This window comes from Xiphophorus couchianus, chromosome 9 (genome assembly GCF_001444195.1).
Source record: "Xiphophorus couchianus chromosome 9, X_couchianus-1.0, whole genome shotgun sequence".
In the NCBI taxonomy this organism is placed as follows: domain Eukaryota; kingdom Metazoa; phylum Chordata; class Actinopteri; order Cyprinodontiformes; family Poeciliidae; genus Xiphophorus; species Xiphophorus couchianus.
Genome location: NC_040236.1, coordinates 4,033,793 through 4,059,492, shown reverse-complemented (window position 1 = coordinate 4,059,492; position 25,700 = coordinate 4,033,793). Strand labels below are relative to the sequence as shown.

The 25,700-nt window shown below is 39.8% G+C and overlaps 2 protein-coding genes across 3 annotated transcripts in view; one reads left to right on the top strand and one right to left on the bottom strand.

Annotated features, from left to right (window-relative positions):
• The first annotated feature begins 364 nt into the window (after positions 1-364).
• LOC114151374 (angiotensin-converting enzyme) lies at positions 365-21,061 on the top strand. The gene is made up of 25 exons (XM_028028539.1): positions 365-610; positions 6,053-6,220; positions 6,344-6,431; positions 7,175-7,318; positions 7,412-7,603; positions 7,931-8,028; positions 8,117-8,286; positions 9,694-9,917; positions 10,036-10,180; positions 10,968-11,066; positions 12,466-12,588; positions 12,674-12,879; positions 12,958-13,094; positions 13,893-14,051; positions 14,370-14,457; positions 14,581-14,724; positions 15,749-15,940; positions 16,356-16,453; positions 16,601-16,773; positions 17,745-17,968; positions 18,040-18,184; positions 18,292-18,390; positions 18,564-18,686; positions 19,417-19,601; positions 20,284-21,061. Exons 1-25 carry the CDS (start codon positions 365-367, stop codon positions 20,484-20,486), a joined length of 3,873 nt encoding a protein of 1,290 aa, XP_027884340.1. The 3' UTR covers positions 20,487-21,061.
• A 3,000-nt stretch (positions 21,062-24,061) lies between these two features.
• Positions 24,062-25,700, bottom strand: part of itga3b (integrin, alpha 3b) — a 39,865-nt gene continuing 38,226 nt past the window's right edge. The window contains exon 25 of one of the 2 annotated variants that reach the window (XM_028028232.1): positions 24,062-25,567. In XM_028028232.1, coding sequence (XP_027884033.1) covers positions 25,400-25,567 — 168 coding nt within the window. In that variant the 3' untranslated portion in view covers positions 24,062-25,399. The remainder of the gene's footprint in view (positions 25,568-25,700) is intronic. The other variant, XM_028028234.1, reaches the window with a different exon arrangement.

Genomic DNA, 25,700 nt, shown 5'->3' with positions numbered 1-25,700 from the left:
ACTTTTTGGCGCACCGGCCTCCGCCTGGCTGCCAGAGGACTATGCAAACTCAGTCGATGCGAGGCTGAATGGATCAGTAGCCGAAGGTGGAGCGGGTGGGGGTCCATCAGACTCACCTGGCGCTGTTCTCTGCGCCAGTCCCCGCTCTTCTGATTGGTGGCCGTCATTTGTTTGGTTCCGGGCTGTTTGAAGGGGGGGCTGGAGCCAACTGGGCTGGGTTAGAGTGGCACTTTAAAGAGAAGCTCTCACTGATTCCTGTCTGTATCTTCAGTCTGGGAGGAGCGGAGGAAGGTGTAGCTGAGGCTTTGCTCCACTTAACTTTTCCATTTAAGTTTATTTTTTCCTTTCCTCCACTCTGTGTGTGATGGGAGCCATGGTTCCCGAGGCGCGCAGGCTGCTGAGAGCGGCGCTGCTGCTGCTGCCAGCCCTGCTGCTGCTGTGTGAAGCTCTGCCAGCCGCCTGGCTGCCAGGGGTCTATGTCGACTCAGTCGATGATGCCCAGAGGTTCCTCGGTGACTACAACAGCACCGCAGAGGAGGTGTCCTTCTACAGCGTGTCCGCCAGCTGGAACTACAACACCAACTTGACAGAGCACAACTCCAAGCTGCAGGTAGGAGAGCAGGGAGAGCGAACAGTTTAGTTTTCTCAGGGGCAAAGTTTCTCTTCACGGAGGTGAGCTCTGCTCCACTTGCGTATTAGTATAATTCATCTCCCTCCAGCTGCATGTGCTCATTTTCCTGCAAACGCAGGCAGCCAGGGTTATTGGAAATAAGATCAGATTGGAGAGAAATGCTGCTGCTGCTGCTTCCTTTCATGCATTATTAGGACTCTTCTTATGACTTTCTGTATTTGGCTGTGTGCAGTGGCGCAAAAGAAGAAAGAAAGTGGGTATGCGCTATAAAGGACCTAGAGGGGCGCCGTGCTAGAGGGGGCGCCAAAAAGATGGTGGAATAATTATTTCCTGTCGGCATTCTCTATATTTAACAGCTGCTTGAAAACCCCTGGTGCCTCATAGAAAGTACTTAGCTCTGCCCTGACTGTGTTTGGACCTCATTCACTACTGATGTACTTTATTGTTCTCATAGGGGAAATTTGTCTTGGACATCATCATGAGGCGTCACAATTAAACAACAGAAACACATGTTGAACGCAATAAAATCAAAATACACATGTTGCTCAAAAAAAAAAAAAAAGGTGCATGTTGCTCATTCCCACATACATTCTAACATAATTCAATATTTGTACAGAATTATCTCTGGTGACAAAAGCACCTGCTGCACACAATGAAGTTTTTCCTCTCATGCACGATGTTCAATGTCCACCATCTTTTTTCTTTTCTTTTGTAGTTTATTTTTTTGGCACCACACAGCCTGATCTGTGTGCTGCACAGCTGTTGAAACACTTTAGAGGACAGTCAAATATCTAGACACAGTGTAAAAACTGGTAGGCGGCTGTGTGTCAGTGTGTGTTGCTGGGGGGTAAAGTGCTAAATCCTGAGGAGTCCCGGTGTTGTGGAAGTGTTCACTGCATTCAAAGATTGAAGAATTGCTCAACAAAGTTTTTTTCGAGGTTGATTGTCTTTTTTTTTTCCTGGAAAGTTTAAATGCCATTTGCGGTCAGGAGAGGCGAAGCATCTTCAACTGACAAACTCTCTACTGTTGTCATTCTGATGCTGCACTGCGCTTCCACTACATGGTTCTAAAAGTTGTGCACATTTGGACATTGAACTTACAGTCAGAAACTTTCAGAGCAAAGAAACTTTTGAATACATTTTCAGACAGAAAGGAAGGTTTACAAATCTTCCAGTCTCCTCATAGGTGTCCCCCCAAAGCTTCATTCTTGGACAAATCTTCTTTACACAATTTATAATTGTTATGTCCAGATCTCTGCACCAATGTTGATGTGAAACTACATGCAGATGACTCAGTGATTGATGCACTCACCAAAAAAAGAAACAGTCTCTTTAATTCTGTCTTTGAATTCAGTAAGGCTTTGGAATAATTTTTCCATGGTGGAATCATAAAAACTGGTGTAATAAAGTTGCGTTACAGCCCAGCGTCTTTCTCACAGGGAAATATCCTAATAACTTGACTATCCTGAGGCCAAGTTCAACCTCTGTCCGACATTTTCATGGCAGTCTGAATGACTGATCTGTCACACACAAAATAATCCAATCTGTGTTTTCAAATGATCGGCAGTCAGAACGGTCATGTTGCATTACAATCAAACTTTTATGTCTCTGGCGTGAGACATGCATCAAAATTCGGCACCAGAAGAAGACAAGCACTGTAAATCTGGATGTAAACAATGGCTGTAAATGAAACTGGTGAATGTAATCATCACATCACATCACAGTCCCTCCACTCTGGGGTCCGACTTCACATCCAGACAGATTCTCTACAGTCGCTGCAGTCAATGCTCTGCAAAAGGCCACCGCTGTTAACTGTGCTTACATTTTTCTTAGGTTTCTTGATCTAATCGATCTAGTGACTGTTGGCTAACATTGCCGAACGACTTTAAAAATCCATCCACCGACAGCAGAATTCATTATTACTGATGTATGTTAGGTTCTTATTCCATTTACACAGAAGTCTGATTGCAGACCTCTGTGTTTAATCAATAGTGAGAATGACCACACACACAAAAAAGGATTTCAGCAAAAAGTTGTAATTGACCTGCTGTGTGAGTGGAGCCCACATGAACATGTTGTTCTGAACTCCATATTCTTAGAAAAATTAATGTTACAGTGGTTACCATGCCAACAGATTACTCAGAACTATTGACAATAGTTGACGTGTTGCCTACTTCTACATTCACAGGGTGTTCGTTAAGAAAAATAATTTTTTGTAATAATTTAATAAGTTAGGTCACTTCAGTTCTGAGTATGCACGTGAATGATGTAAACATAATAATGAATATGTCTGAATGTCAGAGGAAATTGAAAATGAAATGTTTGAAGGCTGAATATTAACTTTGCCTGTAATAATCCTGGCAATGCTTCACCTTTATACTGTTGATTATGCCACAATAAATGAGTTGTGGAGCGGTTAATTGATAAGCAACGATAAACAGGACCATAGCGATTGAAATAAATCTGCCACAGCCTGCAGTTATCTTTATTGTATTTTATTTTATACAAAGGTAATAACCAACATGGACGGTTTCTGGCTTTCTGGAAAAAAAAAAAAAGATTTAAGGGGGGCAATGGGCGGGTAGAGATGGTCAGAGAGGAAGAGCACAAAGGTCAGAGTTAATACATCAACTCAGAGCCACTTTTTCCTTTGACTGCAGTCTGTTGTTTCAGTGATGCTGTGGACAGAAACAGATAAGGGTCTTCAACAAAAACAGTGGAAAGAATCTACTGTTCTGTGTGTTATGGTTTGTGTGCCAGTTTTTTTTTTTTTTTCAGTTTTCATGTCAGTGTTCAGCAAATGGTAACAATTGAGTAACAATACGTTGTTTGTCCATATGCTGTCAATTTGCTAAATGTACAACATGTGTTGTTTTAGGGCACAACTCTCTTTAAAATGTCAGATGCAGAAGAAAAGATCGGTTTCCAGCAGCCTCGAAAAACACCTATTCTTTAAACACCGCCATCACGGAGCGAGAATGTCCGTGACCTTTCAGAACGCCGTAAAGAAAAGCCTTAAAGATTCACCGGAGCTGTAGGAGAGAGAGTGTAGCGCAGAGACAAAAGCTTTTTCTAAAAATATAATCTCCTCTCCTTTTTGTCAGTCACATTATTGATCCCAGAGGAAAGATGTGGCGCTATGACTGTCAGTATACAGGGACAGGCTCATGAATTGTTGTCGAGGTTGCTCTAATGGAGGATTTTGGGGAAGAAAAAAAAAAAAAATCAATGGAAGTGATGTCCGAAGCTCAAGTAAAGACTGCACCAGTAGATACAAACTGCAGGGCAATTTCCAACATGTCCAAACTGTCCCATAAGCTCACTCTTTGTTCTCTCTGACCTTCACAACTATGAGTTCCTTGCACATCTCAACAAATGATAATCATTAAAACGTTGATTTTAGTAATTCAACTCAAAATGTTAAAGTCTCATATAGATTCATTACACACAGTGATATAAACAAACTGTATATGAAAGGCCACTCAGAGTTTTATACTAAAATCTGACAACACTCCATAGGTTCTCTGTAGCGTTTAGCTCAAGCCAGTTTGCTGACCAGTAACTGCACAGCGGTGGGTGGTCATTAGAGCAGGTTCTAAGTCCTGCTGGAAAATGGGATCAGAATCTTTCAGAACATCCCGAAAACTCTTGAAAGGCTGCAGTTACCACTGCTCCAGTCTGAACAACCAGTTTACTCAGCAATGACAGTTTGTGGCTTTCCCTGCTTGTTGAGGGTGTCAGAGTTCCTCATGATTCTGTAGTGTAGACAATAACATTCCAGCATAGTGACATCCTAGAGCTAGGCTTTTTCTAACTCCAGTTTATTTAAATGCATCTGTCTGTAAAATGACATCATCTTTGTCTTTATTTCAAATCTTTAGGAACATTGAGTAACAACATTTTGTCTGACATGCTTGTTAGGCCTTTAAAGTCCAATGCACTTGGGAGCTCGCTGAGATACACGAATCAGTAATTTGTTCTAAGTTTAACCACAGTGTGGAACTCAGTTATACGTTTATAACAGCCTCAAATGGGATGATAACATGCTAGAGTCTACCGAAAAAGAATAAACTGATTCTTTTGAAGTGGGTGCAGTTCAAACGATCCAAATGTACCCAAACTTTTCCTGTGATGTCATACTTTTTTTCCTGTTTGCATCATCCTTAGGTGTAGCGTTGTCATTGCTTATAGTCATTACACTGTCAAAACTGGGTGTTTAGACAAAGGGGGGTGTTGAAGGCATGGAAGTACATAAAGAATAAGATGAGAGGACAGGAACAAATGACAGAAATATTTCTTTCAGTTAAAGTTCTGGGTGATGAGGCTGTAATGTTGCAGAAAGATAAGATGCACATTACTGATCCCAGAATTGGAAAATTAACAGATCGGGAACTTAAAATGAGAACTTTAAGTCCTTTCTCTAACTATAAATGAAGAGTTTTAATCAGTCCTGAAGCGTGAATACAGTCAGTTTTCTAGCACAGAAGGTTTTTAGGATTTTTTTTGTTTTAGGGGTGCATACATTAACTTACCATGCTATGTTGTCATTTTCAGTGCCGTACAGCTGGATGGTCCAGTCAGGTCTTCAGTACTTCTCTGCTATATGTACCATTCATTTGATATTCTGCCTTCTGTCAACCACTTGCTGCCAGAATGTAATTACTTGTATAATGATGAACTGTTACCCAAGTTCAATGTTGTTGTGCCACAAAGTAGATGAAGTGACACATTTTTGATACAACGGTCCCTGCCTACTTTCGAGGGGGCACTCTGTTCAAAGCAAACACAACCAGGCAACAATACAGGGTACAAAACAGACAGGCCCTTGAGGACCCGTATTTGAAAGACTGTGTCTGGTTTGGGAACCTTCACGTTTCGTCTACGCTTATTGCTGATGATGTAGTACTATTGGCTTTTCCAGACCACAACCTTCATCATGTTCTAGGGTGTTTTTGCAGCCAAATTTGAAGAGGCTGAGATGAAAGTCAGTTCCTTCTGATCTGAGGCAATAGGTTTCAATGACACTGTTAGTAATCAGTGTTAGCTTGATGCAGAGGAGTGGATGTGTCTTTTATTCAAGTAATTGTCACGTTATTGGAATCCCTACCGAGACCGATTCCAGGCACATCCCACTGGAAGGATAACCTGGGGTAGATTGAGAACACGTTTGATGGGGGACTGTATATTGCTTCTGACATGGAAACGGGTTTGAATCTCCCAGAATGAGCTTAGATTGTCAGGGGGTTTCCCTCCTAGAAGTCACCCCCTGTGAACTGATCTTGGAGTTAGCGGACGGTGACGGCTGTATGGATGTTGTTCAGGCTTTAATGTTTTCTAAATGGGAGGACAGAAGGGGGTTCACATTTTGCTCTAAGGCATTCACAGAAATTAACACTCACTTCTAACGCTTCTTGTCTTAAGGTAGCTGCAAGTCTCGAAGAACAAGCCTTTGTAGAGGCCTGGGGGCGGGAGGCCAAGCAGGTCTTTTCTCCGGATACCCTGAACAGTCTTTCTACAGCCGACAAGAAACTGATTGAAAAGATCAAGTCACTGGGAGCTGCCAACCTTCCACAGGCTGAACGAGAGGAGGTCTAGTACTTTTCATGTATCAAAAGGATAAATACGATGCAAAAATGCAAAGATTTACGTCACATGTAGCCTGCTTGATTCACAGAACCTGCTCATTTATCTTATCTTTTATCTTGTTTTTAGTATAACACCATCCTGAGCACCATGGACAGTATTTATTCAACAGCTAAGGTGTACCCAGAGCCAGACATAAGCTGGAGCCTGGAACCTGGTATGTAAAAATAGTCTTTAGCTTTTAAGGGGCAAGATCCACGAATTGTTTAAATGTTAACAGTTTGTGGCAGGAAAGAACTCTGCACAGGGGGAAATGTTGCACTCAAAACAGTTGTAAGTGCTTGAGATTTTATCGGTTTTTGGAAGCAACAGGATGGGTATAATTTCTGAAGAATTCTAAGAGGAAGTCTTGAGGCTGTATCGAGAGTGCTATGTGAAACACTAACGAATCTTCACGGCGTGGAAGGTACAGGCATTCATTGAGAACAATGGTCTTTTGTGTTTGTCAGCTACAACTGCTTGATGCATTTGCGAGAAAATGCTCTCCAGCACGTACAGGGAGAGTGGAAAAAGCAATCACCTTAGAGAATTGCTCATAAACTGAAATGAGCTCATTACATCCATAATGTTGAGTAGTTTATCTTTTATAGAAGCTATCCACAGTGCAGATGAGGTAGCGCCAACCACACAAGAACTCCGACCTTTTTTTTCTCCACCATTTGATCTTGTGTTTAGAAGAGATGCTTGAATGTCTATGAAAAACCTGACACTGTTAAAACCAACTTAATCTCCCAGATAAAGAGCATGTGATCCTCTTGGGGAGCAGGAAATTATGCAAGCAACAATGCATCAAGATGATTACAGGGAATTTAACATCTTTTCCCTTTGAGTTGCGTGATTGATTGATGTTGTCTTTCCTGTGTCTGTCTAACTAAAGAGAAATTGTCGTTTGTCTTGAAGAACTCACAGAAATTCTGGCCAACTCCAGGAGTTATAAGAAGTTACTGTTTGCTTGGGAAGGCTGGCACAATGCATCAGGTGTGCCTCTTAAGGAGCATTATCCCAGGTTTGTGGAGCTCAGCAACAACGCCTCAAAGCTCGATGGTAAGAACTCTAATTTGGCTCAAAATAAAAAGGTCAAAGATGTAGATACAAATGTTACACAACAAAACTTGTGAAAACTTAATTTATTCAAAGGCTTTAATGACACTGGGGCTGATTGGCGCTCTTGGTATGAGACCGAAACCTTTCAGCAGGATTTAGAGAATCTCTACAAGACGATTGAACCGCTCTACCTGAACCTGCATGCCTTTGTGCGACGCAAGCTCTACAACTTCTATGGACCCAAATATATCAACCTAAAGGGACCCATCCCTGCACACCTGTTGGGTAAGATGCACACAGTTACCACAATGAAAGCACACGTTCACCATTTGGATTTTTCTTTCATACAAAAAGTTGAAGAGGTCAGCTTTGCTTAGTTCCACTATAAACTTCGGTGATTGCAGAAACTACATTCTTACCAGTCAAAGGATCCATTTTGTCCCAGATAAACATCTCCCTTAATATCAGACAGCTGTAGCCCAGTAACATGATATAGACCTTTTATGGTCAGTGAGCACTCTACTAAAACGCACTGAAGAGAATGCCTTAATGTAGGATCTTGCACAGTGATTCTGAATGGCTTTTTAAGTATATTTCCATCCTGCCACACAGGAAATATGTGGGCCCAGGCATGGAATAACATTTATGATATGATGATCCCATTTCCTGACAAACCCAACCTGGATGTGACCAACGAGATGGTCAAACAGGTATGTGTGAAAGATGGACTTTATGCTATTGCTATGGCCTCCAAAAATAAATGATGAACTAACTGTTCAATGGCATTGGTCTTTTCAGGGCTACAATGCCACACACATGTTCCGTGTGGCCGAGGAGTTCTTCACCTCTCTGGGTCTGAAGGAGATGCCTCCAGAGTTCTGGGAAGGGTCAATGCTTGTTAAGCCTGAAGATCGGGAGGTTGTGTGCCATGCGTCTGCCTGGGACTTTTATAACCGCAGAGACTTCAGGTAAAATTTTTAACCTGTGCATCTGCTTTAGAAAACACAAACTATAGACTTATTGCATATTGTCGTTTATATCCAGAATGCTGGAGGGCAAAAAAGTGATTCTTTTATTTGCCATCCATAGCCACACAGCCACGGTAGAACAAATCCGCTACCAAAATGAAACCTGGAAATGTAGGCATTAATTTTGTGCAGTGTGCCACATCAAAAGCATAATGGCATAAAAAACTGTTGAACAACTCAAAACCACTTGTATTCTTTTTTTTTTATTTGTGTGTCGGCTATGCTACACGCAGACCCGTTGCCATAGCAACTGGCTGACAACATCTCCACTAGTGGATTGGGGTTCAACACCAAAAAATACGCAGCCATTTCCCACACAAGGAGCAGAACATTCAATAGGTCAAAAATATGTTTTCATGCTTGATGTTTATTAATAAGTGTTTTTCTGAACACTTATTGCTTGATTATCTAAATTCAACATCTGCTCTACTAATGATCTGGCAGAGTCGGTGTGGGTAGGACGCCTTTTTTGTTAACTGAACCAAACACACTGAAGTCCGCAGCACACCTACATGTTAAGGTTGTCAAAGTCAAGCTAGCATGACTTGCCTACCTTCCTCTGCCTTTCTTTTTTTTATTAAAAATTTTTAAGTTAAAAATTTAGAAAATGTATACATTGGAAAAATTTATACAAACATACATTTTGTATGTTCCTTTTTTATTTTTATTTATTTTTTTTTACATATTTCTGTTTTGTTGTAAAGCGTTTTGGCTGCCCCAGCGGTTCTTGAAATGTGCCGTAGGAATGAAGTTCATTGGTTGGCTGATTTTTCCTGACCTGTGAAACGTAATATCCTTGGACCTTGTTATCCAGTCGTCACAGTTTGACAACTAGATAACAAGTTTCCTTTATTTATCACACATGAATTTAAGATTTAGTTGACAACTTGACAGCTAGAACCAATGGTAGTCGTCGGCTAACAGTTTTTTGGCCTCCAGTTGGGAGCTGGGGGGCGGGATCTTGTGCATGTGATGTCACGTTGCAGCGTGTCTGTAGTTGTTAGCAGCAATGGTGGCAACGGAGGTAGGAACCAGTGGATTGCAGGTTGAAGCCCCGTCTGTCTGTCTCTGTATTTGTATCCTTGGGCAAGACACTTCACAGCCTTGCCTGCTAGTGGCGATCAGAGAGCCTGGTGGCACCAGTGGATGGCAGCCTCTCTTCGGTCAGACTGTGACTACAATTTGGTAGCTTGTAGTAGTATCAGTCAGTATAATGACTGACTGAATGCAATGTAAAGCCCTCTGGAATGCTTTTGAACTAGACAAGTGCTATACATGTACAGACTAAATACCATTTACAAGTCAATCTGTACATTACTATTACTGTTTGCGTTTCATCCTGTTCAGGATTAAGCAGTGCACCACAGTAACCATGGAACAGCTCTTCACTGTGCACCATGAGATGGGCCACGTCCAGTATTACCTGCAGTACAAGGATCAGCCTATAGGCCACCGCCGTGGAGCCAACCCTGGTTTCCATGAAGCTATCGGTGACGTTATGTCCCTGTCAGTTTCAACACCCAAGCACCTTCATGAGATCAACCTTCTGGAGTCTGTGACCACCGACGCAGGTAACAATCATTGAATAGCCTCCAGTTAAAGAGATGCAAACCTAGAGTACAGTCTTTAAAAAATAGAAATGGTGACTTAAATAAATTGAAGACGAGTCTTGGATTTTTGAATTTCTAGAAACTGATCTGAACTTCCTGTTGAAGACCGCTCTGGAGAAGATAGCCTTCCTTCCCTTTGGCTACCTCATTGACCTCTGGAGATGGGGCGTGTTTAGTGGAAGCATTCCTCCGGAGAAGTACAACTCGGAATGGTGGTACCTCAGGTGGGACTAAATGCAAGAAGAATTCTTAATCAAAATCTAGTTAGCCATGTTTGATAAATGCAACATGAAGGGAAGAATAAAAATAAACATTTGGAAAAATTACAGTGAACCCTCGCTATAACGCGGTTCACCTTTCACGGCCTCGCTGCTTCGGAGTTTTTTTGTGCAGTTTTTTTTTTGTTTGTCACAGTGCATTGCGTTCTGCGTCCTGATTGGCTAAACAGTCTCCGCGCTTCTTCTCTACCTGTGTTCCAATAATGTTACGGTATTTAAATATACGTAATACAGCTTGGCAAATTTTGGCAAATATTTTTACCCAGAAGAAAGAAGAGCAACAACAACTACCGATAATAACTATGTTCTTCTCCCGAAAAAACACACCTGCACCGCAGGCTTCAGGAGAAACTACTAGAGAGCGGAGTCAGGCTGCAGCGTCACAGTCAGAGGAACAGTGAAATACGCCAGTCACAATTTGTCCTATTGTCCAATGATTAAAATGAATCAATTTAATCATCGTATTGATTATTAAAATGATTATTTTACTGTAGTGATTTGTAAGAAAGCATTCTATTTGTTAAAAAAAATGCTTAGGCCTGAAAACAGGCTTTGTTCTTTGGTTTCAATGTAGAGTATTTAATTATGCTGTATAATAATTGTAAAAAATAAAGGTAACTACTTCATGGATTTCGCCTATCGAGTTCTGTTCGGAATGCAACCCCCGCGAAAAACGAGGGTTCACTGTATTTCTCATTTTGAGTCAGTGTCTCATTAACTCTTCCTTTCACAGAACAAAGTACCAAGGAATTTGCCCACCTACCAGCCGAACAGAGGAGCACTTTGATCCCGGAGCAAAGTATCACATTCCCGGAAACACGCCATACATCAGGTAGACCTCTTGCATTTACAACATTTACTACACACAACCAGTGTCACAGAGGTAAAGAAAACCTCAAATTGATAATCTGTTCAGTACTCAGAGAATAGTGTTGTTATATGTTCTATATTCAATCTTAGTGAAGATCAATCTTTTTAAAAACTTTTTTTAGAGTCTCTAGTAGTGCAGAGCAGGTAGAGATTCAGCCCATTGACCGACAGCTGCATTTACAGTGAAAGGTGGTTCGACAAAGTAGTCACTGGTTTGAATACAAATTCAGACAAACATCCACTTTGGTTCTGTTTTATAAGCTAGTCGCTTTGGTCTGTCACATACAAATCTATATATATAAGGTGAAATTTGTGGCTGTGATAAGACAATGTGAAGAGACATTGAAGCTGTGTGAATTAGTGATGAGACTCACGGCTCTTTGAAGGGAACCAAGTTAGTTCCTTTCAAAGAGCCGTTCAAATGATCCATTTTTGAAAATGTATATTTTTTCTAAGATCAAGCCATGTTATCCGTAACAGTTTTGTTTTAAATGCTTTTGTGGTGAAGTTTACGAAAACCGTTGAATCATACGTATTAAATAAATTACCGCAGCATGTTCTTACAGAAAATATTATGTATATATTTTTATAAAATTTCAGCATATAAATGTCAAGTACACATGTAGTTTTAGTATGTCTGTGTGAATTAATAACATTTTAGTGCTATTTTTAATATTGACACAAAATAAAAGGAAAATGTAACAAAACTGAGGTGGAAAAGTCGATTTAAATTTCTTTGGCAGAAACAAAAATCCTCTTCTGCACTATTAAATATAACAATTAAGGCAATGCACCAACATTGCTATCAACATTAAAGTGAAACAAGAAGAAGGGAGCGCACCGTACCGTCCAACAGTGAGCAATGAGAATTAACTCTGTGCTCGCATCTCCACCCCTTCTTCTATATTTATTCCTCGATTAAATCTATATTTTAAAGTTTTTAAATTAAATACTATTATAAGAGCTACTGCAGTGCGAGCTGAGCTTTGTAAACAAGCAAAGTTGTAAAAGAGTTCTTTCCTTCAAGGGTAAAGAGGCGGTCAAAAGAATCGTTCGTGAGCGTCACATCACTAGTGTGAAGACTTTCACACAGTTCTCTACATGAGGAGAAACTGGTTCCGGTTCTGCTCAGTACGCAAGAATGAGTGGAAACGATGCCATTGTCTGCCGTTCTGTTTTGTTGCCTTGAACCACCAACAAAGGAAAGACCTGTTGCAGAAGCCAAGGCCATTGAAGAGTTCACGTTCTGGCTTGTTTTAGGAAACGGGTGATATACGGGCGCTTTAGAAACATAGGGAACCCACAAGGTGAATCCTTCTAATGAATGTGGTATTCATAAAGTAATCTTCTGTCTCTTGCAGGTACTTCGTCAGCTTCATCCTCCAGTTCCAGTTTCATGAAAAACTCTGTGAGGCAGCCAAGCACACCGGGCCTCTGCACACCTGCGACATCTACCGCTCTGCAGAGGCCGGCGAGATTCTACAGTAAGAATGACGTCTTTATCGCACAGCATCAGTAATGCACAGTTTTGAGAAAGTAAACATGCAGTACATGTTCTGCCTTCAACAGAAAAGTTCTTGAAGCAGGTTCCTCTAAGCCCTGGCCAGAAGTCCTCCAAGAGGCCATAGGCACAAATAAGATGAACGCTGCTTCTCTGATGAAATACTTCGACCCCATAATCAAGTGGCTGGAACAACAAAATGTGAATGAGACTCTGGGATGGTCTCTATTCAACTGGGTCCCGCCCATCCCTGAAGGCTACCCTGAAGATATCGGTAATGCTGAAGTGTGAGAACATTAAAAGACCTCAGAGTATTTACGCTCTCAACTGACTCTGATTCTTCTCTAAACAGACAAGAATACAGACGAGCTTCATGCAAAGCAATTTCTGGATGAATACAACAGCACAGTGGAAATAGTGTGGAATGCCTACACTGAGGCCAACTGGAAGTACAACACGAACATCACTGAAGCTAATAACCAGGAAGTGGTGAGGGCAACAGAACGTCACCTCAGCTGCTTTACCGCGGCTGTCATCTTTAGTGCATGTGATCTTCTGTGAAGACCGATTACTAGGTTACAAAAAAAATTTTTTTTTGGAAGTCGTCTGTTTTTTCCAACCGTGTTGGTACTATTTTGTACCGCTGAATCCAAAAATAACATCCATTTTTCTCAGTCAGGTCAGGTTTTTATTCTAATTTGATTTAGATTAATCTGATTTTCTGACTAAATTGATGACATTTTTGTGACATCATCAGTTCATTTCTGTTAATATTTCCCATCCAAAAAAGGTTTTAGGAGAAAAAAAATTGTTTTCTAATAGAGTGTATTAATTAAATGTTACAAACTTGGATTTCTGTAAGTTGAATAATAAACACTGATAAGGGTAAGTACATGTGAACATTATGTCTCTGTCTCTTTTCTGTCCTGGTGGAATCTCTCCTCCTGCTCATCACTCATTGATCAAATTCTCAGGAAACCGATCCAGATGTGAGAACAAGTCCTGCATTTTGATGCTCATGTTGCTCCGTAGTTCAGAAAGTTGACCTGATCGAGCAAAACCAATGTGATTTTTGGATTCAGCTCATCAACATGACACTAAAACAGTTGAAAAACCCCAGACAATGTTTTGCCTGGTGACCAGTGTAATCAGCTGTGTCAAATCGTTGACTTGCCTAAAAATGACTTTATGCACATCACACATCTAACATTCATGTTTTGGGGCATCCTCTGGCAGTAATCCATGTTATTCTTCAGTCTTAATGACCAAGTGTTTGTTGTTCTCCAGCTTAAGAAAGACCTGGAAATGGCGGCTCACACCCTGGAGTACGGCCTGAAGGCTCGCCAATACGACACCTCCGACTTCCAGGACCCGTCGGTCAAACGCATCATCAAAAAACTCAGTGACCTTGAGAAGGCAGCGCTGCCAACTGCAGAACTGGAAGAGGTGGGAACGGAATGAGTTCATCTTGCTACTGTATAACATAATGCTGGAAACGTACTTAGCGATTTTAAGACGTATCTGAAGACAGGACAGAGTTACAGATTTGTTTCAATTCAGCCACCCAAGGCTGCCAGGTCAAACTCAGAGCTCGTTTTACTGCTGGTTCAAATAAAACATGACATTCATACTCGTACCTGCCTTCTGACAAGATCAACTGTAATTTATTTAAAATGTATTTATTTATTTATTTGTAGCTATTTTCATTTGTGAATTTCTGTATGATTGGGAAAATTTGACGTTTTATCTTTTTTTCTTTTACAGTTAAATAATATTATGTCTAACATGGAGACAAAATATAGTGTGGCAGAAGTTTGTAGGGAAAATGGCAAATGTCATCCACTGGATCCAGGTAAAGTTAAGAATTTTTCAACTTCATTAGAAACATTTAGAGATGAAATTCATGCTAAGTATAGTTCAGAACTAATTAACTAATTTTTAAGGGTAGTAATAAAATTAAACTTTCTGTTTTCAGATCTCCAGAGAATCATGGCAGAGTCCAGGGATTATGATGAACTCTTGTTTGCCTGGAAAGGATGGAGAGACGCTGCTGGCAAAGTAATTCGTGATGATTATAAGAGATATGTTGAACTGGCCAATAAGGCTGCCACACTCAATGGTATGTCATCTGGATCTAATTTTGCCCTACATGTACAATTCCCTTGTTCCTTGTCCAGCAGGAAATGTTTTCCAGCTTGCCTTTAAGGCAGGAAATGTAATTTAAATGAATGCTGACAAATATAAACAATGGGTGAATGCAGAATGTTAGACTGGTGTCTTAAATTGTGTCCTTTAACAATATGGAACACACTGCAAACATTTGGACTTTTTACTGCATAAAAAAGTTTTGATTGGCATTGTTAAAACTAGATAATTAAATTTTTCCAAGGTTTTACTGATTTTTAAACGTCGTCAATCTGGGTAAGACCAAAGTAAATTGTATCCTTTGTCAGTTATGGAGGTTTACCACAGAAACCGGCGTTTATTTTCTTTATTTTGATGAAACATTCTAAGTAATTAATACATGGGCTTTATTGCTCCGACTGGGAAACAGAGAAGACAGTGCTAACTTCTTAGCAGAACCAGAGTCACAGGAATCATCCTGTGTTGTTTATGCCAATATGTGCCAAGCTAACACAAGCTATGTTAGCAATTAGCACAAATTGGCAACGTGTGGAAATGCTGGTTCAGAGAAAATTGTTGAAAGCTAGGGCTAATTACCAATCTGTCCTAAACTGTAAATACATTTGGCATGTGATCATAAAGTGTATTTAGGATTCACTATTAATGACAGTAAGCAGAACAAGAATAGCTGTCTATTCATATTTTGTGTGTGTGTGCTACAGTAAACTATATTTACAGGAGGAAAGTGATATTTTCTGATAAGAGAACATTTATAACAGAATTATTCAGCATCTTTTGCAGCTTAACGTTATTCAGCTGTTGAAAACCCCAGAACTGGGGTCCAACAATAATTATTTTTGCTTAAGCAGTTCAAATAAATCTCAGCTGAAAGTGAGTGCAGTCAGGATAAAGTGGGTTAAACCATAACCCCGTCGACTTGATGAGGAATGTAGAGCAAAACTGTGAGGCAAAAGTGCCACTTTAAATACACCTGTGTTAACCTCTGGTGCCGTTTACAGGGTATTCTGATAATGGGGCTTTCTGGCGGTCCCTGTATGAAACCCCTACCTTCGAAGAGGACCTGGAGGCTCTGTGGAAGGAACTGGAGCCGCTCTATCTCAACGTTCACGCCTACGTTCGAAGGGCTCTTTACAAAACGTATGGCTCCGATAGCATCAACTTAAAGGGGCCCATCCCTGCTCACTTGTTGGGTAAGTGTAGAGCTTTTTGGTTGAAAACCATATGCACAACAGTAGCTTGGATATTGCACCGGCTACACGTTTTCATTGTAGAAGGATAGTGTGGAGAACAACGTCAAGCAAGGGCAGGAAAAATCCCTCTCTGGCAGAATCCTTGGAATTCTAACACTACAGCCACAACTCTCCTTTTTATATGGGAGGAAACTCCATTCATATGCTGTCTTTGGCTGCAGATGCCTTTGGATTTCAGCTAGATTACATTTTCTTTTAGAGGCATAAAGCGTGAGAATGTGTGTGACAGTTCCACACGGACTCAGTCACAATCACAAATCCCACATGGTTAAACAATGACACAGCAGTGTGACCTGCTCCCTGACCTCTTAGTGTTTGACATAAAAAGTGCTGCTATTCTGCTTCGACATTTCAGGCAACATGTGGGCACAGACATGGTCTGGAATCATGGATTTAGTCATGCCCTATCCAGATGCCACACAAGTCGATGCCACACCAGCTATGGTGTCACAGGTAAATAAATGCATGAAATATACAGAACATAATAATCGTAAGCTCATAAAACAAAGACCGTCTGGTGGTTCCTCCGTATGTTAAAGCCTCTATTGAATTCCCAGAGAAAATGTCACAGTCAATGCAGGCAATGCTGTTCTTGTTCAGGGCTGGAATGCAACCAGGATGTTTCAGGAGTCGGACAGGTTTTTCACCTCTCTGGGTCTGCTGCCAATGCCACAAGAGTTCTGGGACAAATCCATGCTGGAGAAGCCGACTGACGGACGCCAGGTGGTGTGCCATGCCTCTGCGTGGGATTTCTTTAACCGAAAGGACTTCAGGTTGAACTCTTGCTGTTGTTAGATTTTTCTTTTTCTCTAAAGACCTTACAGTAGTGATTCCCAGCCAGGGGTACTCACAGGGTTGCTAGATCTGACAGAGTTTCCAGCCCAAAAACAATGTAAAAAACCCCAAAAACTCTCAAAAACAGTCCAGTTAGTAGCTGCTAAGTGGACACATCTTTGTTTGTAGTCTGCTCATTTTGAACAAACAAAATGTTGCAGTTGCTGTGTTTCCATTATACATTAAAATCACATGTGAATAAGCATGTTTTAATGCCATGAGCATTAAAACTCATGGCACCGACGGGCGTTAACACTTACATGAGATATATTCACAATTCAGCCATGGTACCAAACGCTCATCATCTATCAGCCAATCAGAGGAGACGTCGGCGTCTTAATCAGGTGTTGGAGCGACAAGCACCGCCTACTTGGAAGCAGCTACGTATGCAGCGTTTTGGGCGAAATTGTAGTCGGCCGTTTTACAGAAGAGTTCTGGATTCAATACGTTGTAATGATGCACAACTTTTTATGAACTGTGTGATGCTGTGAGAGCAATTTTTGCGATTTTATGGTTAATGGAAACGCAGCTACTGGCACATTTTGTCAGAGACATAATGAGGAAATCTTTTAGTCTTAGGTATGAAGAACAATTAAGAATACTTAGATAATGTTACTAAGGAGGTCAGATTAGGATAAGTGACGACATGCATGCAAATAAATGTAGGAAGTGCAAGTTGGAAAAACATCTGATATTCATCTTACTGGCAACCCTCTTTCCCTGTCTGACTTCTTTCTTCTGTGAAGTTCAGGAGAGAGAGAGAATATACAAGTGAGTGTTTCTGTATTGTGGCTTCGGAGCTTCCTGTTTCTCTTTTGCTCCTTTAGAGCTTTAAGAAATAATCTTAAGGCTTATTGTCTCCTAACAAAAAAAGGCTGAGCTGTAATTGTGTGTCTTCTTGTGTTTCCAGGATAAAACAATGCACCGTTGTGACTATGGATGACCTGATCACTGTGCACCATGAGATGGGCCATGTGCAGTACTTCCTGCAGTACAAAGACCAGCCCGTTTCGTTCCGCACCGGTGCCAACCCAGGCTTCCACGAAGCCATCGGAGACGTTCTCGCGCTGTCCGTCTCCACGCCCAAACATCTGCAGAGCATCGGGCTCCTGGACAAAGTGGAGAGTAACCACGGTGAGCCACAATAAGAGCAATGCATTTGTTTTGCTTTGTTTCCAAGTAATAAATGTCTCACTCTTGTGCAGAGAGTGACATCAACTTTTTGATGAGCATGGCGCTGGACAAAATTGCCTTCCTGCCTTTTGGCTACCTGATGGACCAGTGGAGATGGAAGGTCTTCGACGGACGCATCCCATCGTCGGATTATAATAAAGAGTGGTGGAACCTCAGGTGAAGAACTTTAGCTATAAAACGTGCTTTTTATTGTAATTGCTCATCATAAAGTGGTTGATTATGCAATAACAATCAAATCTGTAAATGATTTTTGTTTATTGCAGACTGAAATACCAGGGCCTGTGCCCCCCTGTAACCCGCACCGAGGATGACTTTGACCCGGGCGCAAAGTTCCACGTCCCTGCCAGCGTGCCATACGTCCGGTAGTGTTGCATTTGCAAAGCAAATGAGACGTGTTGGAGCTCAGAACAGCTAGCTTGATAACTGCTTTGACACGCTCCAGCTATAAATAGATAAGAAAATAGGACTTGCACATTGTAAGCACGACTTGGAGGTTAAGCATAATCCTTAAAGTGCATATTTTCATATTTTCCAGTTACTTCATCAGCTTCGTCATCCAGTTTCAGTTCCACAAAGCTCTGTGTGACGCAGCTAAGCATGTTGGGCCTCTGCACACGTGTGATATCTACCGATCTAAAGAAGCTGGGAAGCTGCTGGGGTTAGTGTGCTCTGAATCCTACAGATTATTTTATGTCAAACTCAAGGCCTGTGGACCTAATCTGGCCCACCATAGATTTTATGGTGGGCCATAAAAATCTATTATGTGTTTTCCAGACAGTATGTAGCTGAAAAACATATAGAATTTTTAAAAAAAGCCAGTTGTGTTCTTAAATATTGTCACCTTCCTAAAATAAGTGATTTTTTTTGCCAAAATTATCTTTTGGCAAATTTTTTTTTCTCGGCAATTAAATTAGGAATGTGATAATATTATTTCATCAATCCAATCAAAGCAGTACTTGTCCATACACAGCCAAATCACATCAATGTGAAACGATGTTCAATGTTTCATTTTAAGAAGCACTCATTCAATGGAGAGAGCTAATTGGCTGGAGGGTTTTAGCAATACATTCTAACAAGACTGGCCCTTTAAGGACATTCGTGATCTTCATGTGGCTCAAACTGAAAATGACTTTGATGCCCTTGCTATAGGACCATCTTATGTTGACAGCTGGAGAGAAGATGTGGTGATGTGAAGAAGAAATTCATGTTTCAGAGTGATCTAATTACTGTATTAAATAACAAAACTAGAGTGAATTCAAACGCAGTATGGGAAAAGACCATCCTATCTTGCCTGGCCTTGTGTGAAAAAGTACAAACCACTACATTTTCAACAACAAACCCTTCGTCTTCCTCCTCCTGGTCTCTGCTCTGACTGTCACCGCTTGCAGGGATGTGATGCGGCTCGGTTACAGTAAGCCGTGGCCGGAAGCCATGGCCATGATCACGGGTCAGTCCAAGATGAGCGTCCAGCCTCTCATGCAGTACTTCCAACCTCTCATCACATGGCTGGAGGAGGAGAACAAGAAGAACAACGAGGTCCGCGGGTGGCCCGACTACAACTGGAGACCTTCAGGTACGATCGATGCATTCAGGCATTCATTCACACACTTTTTAAACAACCGCAGTGTTCAGTGAGCTTTCCCCTGACTGAATAATGCCATCTTGTATGCTGATGAGATCATGCTGTAAAAATGCAAGGACATTGAATTGATTTTGTTGCATCATAAAAGAACTCAGTGTATCTAGTTGGGATTTTGTGTGTTGGACCAACACAAAGTAGCGCAGAACTACTGACAAAGGACAACGGTCAACCCACTGCTGCCAACTTAGCAACTTTTTTGCTATATCTAGCAACATTTTGTCCGGAAAACTGCCACCAGTGCACCGCCACCCCTAATTGCATTGACTGAGCAAATTGAAGTTCTGTTGTGTTTGCATGTTTGATCAATATTGTGAAGTTATTGTTGTATTTAATTATGCTGTACTGGTGCACAGTTATCAAATAAATTTGAAATTCAGTATTTTTATGTCCGTTTTCTGTGAAACATTTCAAGTCAGTTTTGTTCTGTTTATCTAAACCTCAGATATCTGTATCAGAAGTGAAAAAATTGGATTGGCGCATCCTTAATTCTTACTGGGAGAAGGTCAAAACAAACAGAATGCTAAATTGATGCCAAACTTCTCCACGTAGTCGAGAGTCCGCTGCTCGGTAATCTATATAAAATGTTATATTTCCATTCATTCTTGCCTTTCAGATCCTGAAGTTGCAACGAATGATGAGAAAGTTGAGTTCCTGGGACTGAAAGTGGACAAGGCCGCTGCCAAAGCTGGCCAGTGGTTACTGCTGTCAATCAGCCTGGCTTTCCTGGTGGTCATCATCCAACTCGCCTACAAGTACAGGAAGTCCAAGAAGCGTAATAAGTCCTTATCTATGATGGAGCTCAAGCAAAAAGACTAGAAGTACTGTAAGTACAAGTACTGATTATATCGTAGCGACCACAAAACCAACCTCAATGTGAACAGCTGCAGAACGTCAGAGCACATTTTTTCCTGCATAGTTCACTATAATAAATTTTTTCCCCACACTGAAAGATGACTGAATGTCAGGAATCTCAAACTGCTTTCTCAGTTTATATACATCGAAACTAATGTTAAATGTTTTTATACTATCTAAGAAGTATATCTTTAACAAAAAGAAATAAATCTGGTGTTTCACTGATGGTTTTGAATGAAAGTATTTATTTTAGGGATGTTTTATGGTAATAAGGCATAGAAGTTATTTAGCTTTGATCTTAAACACTCCTTTTACTTCAAAGTAGTTCTGTCAGAGTCTAAGTAAGTTGAATATTAACAATTGGATTCATGATAAATATGTTTTAATATTTCTAATGTGTACTTTGCTAGAAGGGGACAAGTTTTGTCTTATGTTGTTCAAAATGTGACATTTTGTCATTTGATGTTATGAAGGCACTCAAAATAATTTTATGTAACAAATAATATATTCCAAAAAAATATAGAAATGCATATATATATATATATATATATATATATATATATATATATATATATATATATATATATATATATATATATATATATATATATATAGTGTGCACATTTAAAAGCTGTGAGTTGACAAAGGGGAAAAACAGTTAATTGAATATGTAGATTATATTTTAACTGCGTTTCTCTGGAAAAAGAATTACACATTTTTAAGTGTGTTTGAACTTTTGTAAAATATACTGTAGCTATAGGTAATTTTCTTAAGTCGTTTATTTTAAAAGGTGGAACCTGCCTCGAATAAAGAATGAAAAAATCTGACCACGGAGCTTGTTTTATTTCACACTGTAAAAAAAAAAAAAAATCTGGTTGATCATTTGTATATTTACTCTATTCCCTTGTATTCGATTTATTGCTGTCTGGCAATGCAAAAGCACATAAGTTGTAATGTAATTTATTTGTAATATTTACTAGTAAGTTTAAAAGAAGAAATGTTTTTAAAATGTATGTCTTTCATTGTGTAAACATGTTTTAATATCTGATTTCATTTCTGTAATAAAGACATTGAATTCCGCCTTGGTTGAGTAAATCAGAAAGAACATTTTAGTGTTTGGTTGAAAACGATTCAATTCAGCTGGATCTCCACATTACAAAACACTGTAAAATAACAGCAAAGACTTTCTGCATTGGTTTCTCTCTGCTTAACAAAAGTATCTCGAGTGTTACAGGACAGAGCTCAGTGGCACTACAAAGGATACACACCCATGTTAACAGGCCAAGTGTAAAACAACACCATGAAAAATCATTTAAAATCTTTCCAACTGATTACTTTAGCACAAGCTGGTAAAACCAACAATGTTTTGCACACCTTTTCAAATAACTGAACCTTCTACTCATCTGTTACAGTAAGATAATACGTGAAATAATAAACTTCAGCTCTTCTAGTGGGATGTTTACTTATTTTTGCCGTTTTGGATGATTTCAGGAGGCAAAGAATCAAAATGATATCAGGGATCAGAAAGGAAAAGGGTCCTCAAAATTTTATTCTAACAAAATATCCAGATCTTTCTAAAACTTACCTTGTGGGGAAAATATGTCATGACTTTCTGAAACCAAAAGTTGAACTTTTGACCAAAAGTCCAAGAGGCGAGTTTATCTCAAAAACAAGCGCATCACCGAAAGAACACCAGTGAGGAACTGTTCAGGTAGCGTCATGTTCTCAGCTTTTCTTCAGTTGAAACGAGAGTTTTTAATCAAAGTGGAGGAAATTATAAACAAACTGAAATACCAACTAGGTTTGATCCCAAACTTTCAGTTGTCTACTTGAAAAATGAAAATGGAATTGATTCTTTAGCAATACTGGCGGTCGAGGTGGATGTAAAATAAATTAAAAAATAATAAATCTGGCTTCACCGGAGGAAGTTTTAGATCTAAATCTGGCAGAAAATGTGCGGGAGTCACTGCGGAAAACTGAGGCTCCCCACGACTGAGATATTTGTAGAACTTCTTCAGAATATTAACAAGTCGAGCTGTGGTATACTAAAGATTCCTACCAAGGAATCTTGAAATTCAATCAAAAGGTGCTAAGTATCTAGGCAACTTGCTCAAGAATAATAGTAGTACAGAACAGGAAGTAGATGGATTGATTGGAGATTTGTAGTAGCAAGTGGTGCTCCGGTCTGTTGTGGCCAGTGGCGGACAAAATACTCAACTCAGCTTCTTATTAAGATAGTCTTATTCAACTACAAGTAAAAGTTGCTCAGTCAAAAGTTTCTTCAAGTTAAGTACTGTCTGAAATAATGACTTTTGAAAATATTAAAGTATTCAAAAGTACAAATTATATTTTCTGATGTCAAAACAATGATTGGTTTCTGGGTGCTTTTACAGAACCTTGGAACTTGCTAAAAAAAACTTTGCTACAAAAAGTCTACACCACCTGTGAAAACGTCAATATAAAAATGCAATTAAATATGACTGCTATTTAAAAAAAAAAAAAAAAAAAAAACACACAAAAAACAGAGGAGACATTCTTTATCTCCACCAACAGCAACGCTGACAGAAAAGCTTAACAGGCTAAGATACAGTCATGACTGTCCTGGTTTCTCTGCTTTATTTCACCCGACCTCAGAATTTTGTTTGAATAAAAGGCGAAATCCCAGCTGTGAGCGGCGACTGTGATTGGTTCCCCTTCTTGTGAGGGTGTGGCCAAAAGCAGTAACAGGACTGCAAAGCTTGGCTTAGCATAGCAACAAGCTTCTAGAAATGTCAAAAGTACACTGTTAGTACAGATAGCTTGGATAAGCTATAGGCTTATAATATAAACCTTATATCCAAGATCACTGTGTGAAAAGTGATCTTGGATAAGATGGTTTTTAAATAAACAGATGTGGCGCTTTAGCAAAGTATTCATTTAAGGGTTGTGCACAGTTAGAAAACCAGAGTGAATTATCTTCTTTATTTTTTTCCCCTTTAACAATGTATTTATCAAATGAATTGTACAATATATGGTCACATTTATATGGAGGCATTTAACTGCCAGAACTAGGCAGGAGCAGTAACTTTCACATAATAACGAAACATAAAACCTATTATGGTGAGAAAGTTTATAATTTTTGTATATAAAATACGCTCCTCTGACAGTTTACGACTTCTTAAAAAGCATAAAGGTTCCCCTCTGAATCCTTCTTCTCTCGTTTCTTCTACTTCAACAACCCAAGAGGTATTTACTGTGAAGATCTTTCATTTTTAGACTAGAAGATATGAGATTTATATCAAAATCAACCTAAGATTTATATATCATTAAAATGAGAAAGATTTCTTGTTTTGAATCTCAATATGCTGCTCCCAAATTTATTCCTATCTCTGGGAGTTAGACATTAAACGTGAAAAATTAATTCAGAAATGATTTATCATAGTCTAACTTTTCCAAGGGGCATTTTATCACACATAAAGACTATTGTCTGCTTGTCCAGTGCTGCAGTTGAAATTCATGGTTCCAGTGTTGGTCAACAGTTTCATATGGAAAAACGAGAGCAAAGGCCAAAAACATGCTTTTATTCAGTCAATTTAACTCGCTATTATGTACAATGTCATCTACACCCTTGCAATCAAATAGTTTCCAGTGTTCAGACTCCCTGTTTGAGATACTTAAGATATCAACATAGCATCTGTTTATCGTGTTAGCTCAGCATGGTGCAATAAATTAACAATCAAGTGTACTCTGCCGATTTGGTGAACCCTGGTGTGGAAATTATGAGAGACAATTAAAATGTGAATGATATAAGCAATATAAAACCAGAAATATAACAAAAATAATCCTGCATCTGAGGATTATCAGACCTTGTGATGCTTTTCCAACATTGACATTCAAGCAAAGACAGTCAACAACTCATAACGGAGTGGATGTTGTCAAAATATAAAATCTAGACCTTCAAGACCTGTTATATAAAAGCAAACAACAACAATGCGCAAAAGTACGGAGCCTCCTAAGGGACAATAAGGGAAGTTTTTTTCTTATGTGTTACCTTGTAAAAGTATTGCATTCCGTCAGATTGTGTGTTCCCACACAATAAATTTGCAAATACACCCAATTTAAATTTGTATATAAGTACACCTTTAAAGATCCTGAGTGAAAACAAGTTTATGTGTTCTAAACTCTTTGGTGTAAAAAACTGGTTGAAAATTGATCTAAAATCAGGGCTGCAGGTGAAAACGACTATCAGGTGCCGTGAAAATAACTCAAAATTAGTCCAAATAGTCTGGATGTATATTTTTCTTTCCATCGTGACAGAAAGTTTCTGTCATGTTTATGTTTTAGAGTAAGGATGGAAACCTGATGCATTAATCTGAAGAAAAGAGAAGATATAAGACTTTACATAATTACTTTCAGTATTCAGGATGCCTCATGATCCGACTTCTAAATACACTAAAAACGTATTGTGTGTGAATGCAATACCTCTGCAAGGTAACGCAAAAGAAAACATTTCCCCCCATGTCCTTTAGGGGAGAGATGTTGAGAGACTGAGCAAAAAAAAAAACAGAAAAAGAAAAACCTATTTAAAAAAAGATGAAAAGTTACATGCAGAGTTAACACCTAAAAACACAACAAAAGTTTACCTCTGGATGCAACATGGATTTCAGTGTACAACACTGCATTCAACAAAAAAATACAATCTCTCCAAATGTTCAGCATATTGCACAGAAAAAGTTCAGGAAATGGAATACTAATTGAAAACAACAACAACAAAAAAACAAAACAGGAAATACACTGTCCACAGTAGGTCCATGCACTGAAGTCCTTGCAGCCGAGTGAGGCCCAGTCAGGCCCAGTCAGGCCCAGTGTTCTCTGTGGCAGTAAGGGGTTCAAAGGCATCAGTAGTAGCAATGCTGCGTCTCTGTCCAGCTGGTCATCCAGTACTTTTTCTGTGGCTCCTCTGGCTGAAATCCCAGATCGAACTGATAGCGTTCAGCTCTGCGAATTCTTACGCCACGGTGCTTTGGCATTACCCGGTAGTAGATGGCTCGCTTGAAGAACCCAAGCTAGCAAGACGGAGGAAAAGCAGCAGAAATACAAAATACGCTTAGAAAAGGCTGTAAAGATGAGCAGAAACGGCAGGAGAGACGGGATTAACGACAGGGGAGATTACGGATCACAGGGCTGCGGAGAAACAGG

Bases quoted from the DNA above. Each gene is read 5' to 3' on its own strand.
- LOC114151374 (XM_028028539.1), top strand. From the start codon at position 365: ATGGGAGCCATGGTTCCCGAGGCGCGCAGGCTGCTGAGAGCGGCGCTG. The intron at 14,458-14,580 runs GTAAAGTTAAGA...TTCTGTTTTCAG, and splicing joins ATGTCATCCACTGGATCCAG to ATCTCCAGAGAATCATGGCA. The intron at 18,391-18,563 runs GTAGTGTTGCAT...CATATTTTCCAG, and splicing joins GCCAGCGTGCCATACGTCCG to TTACTTCATCAGCTTCGTCA.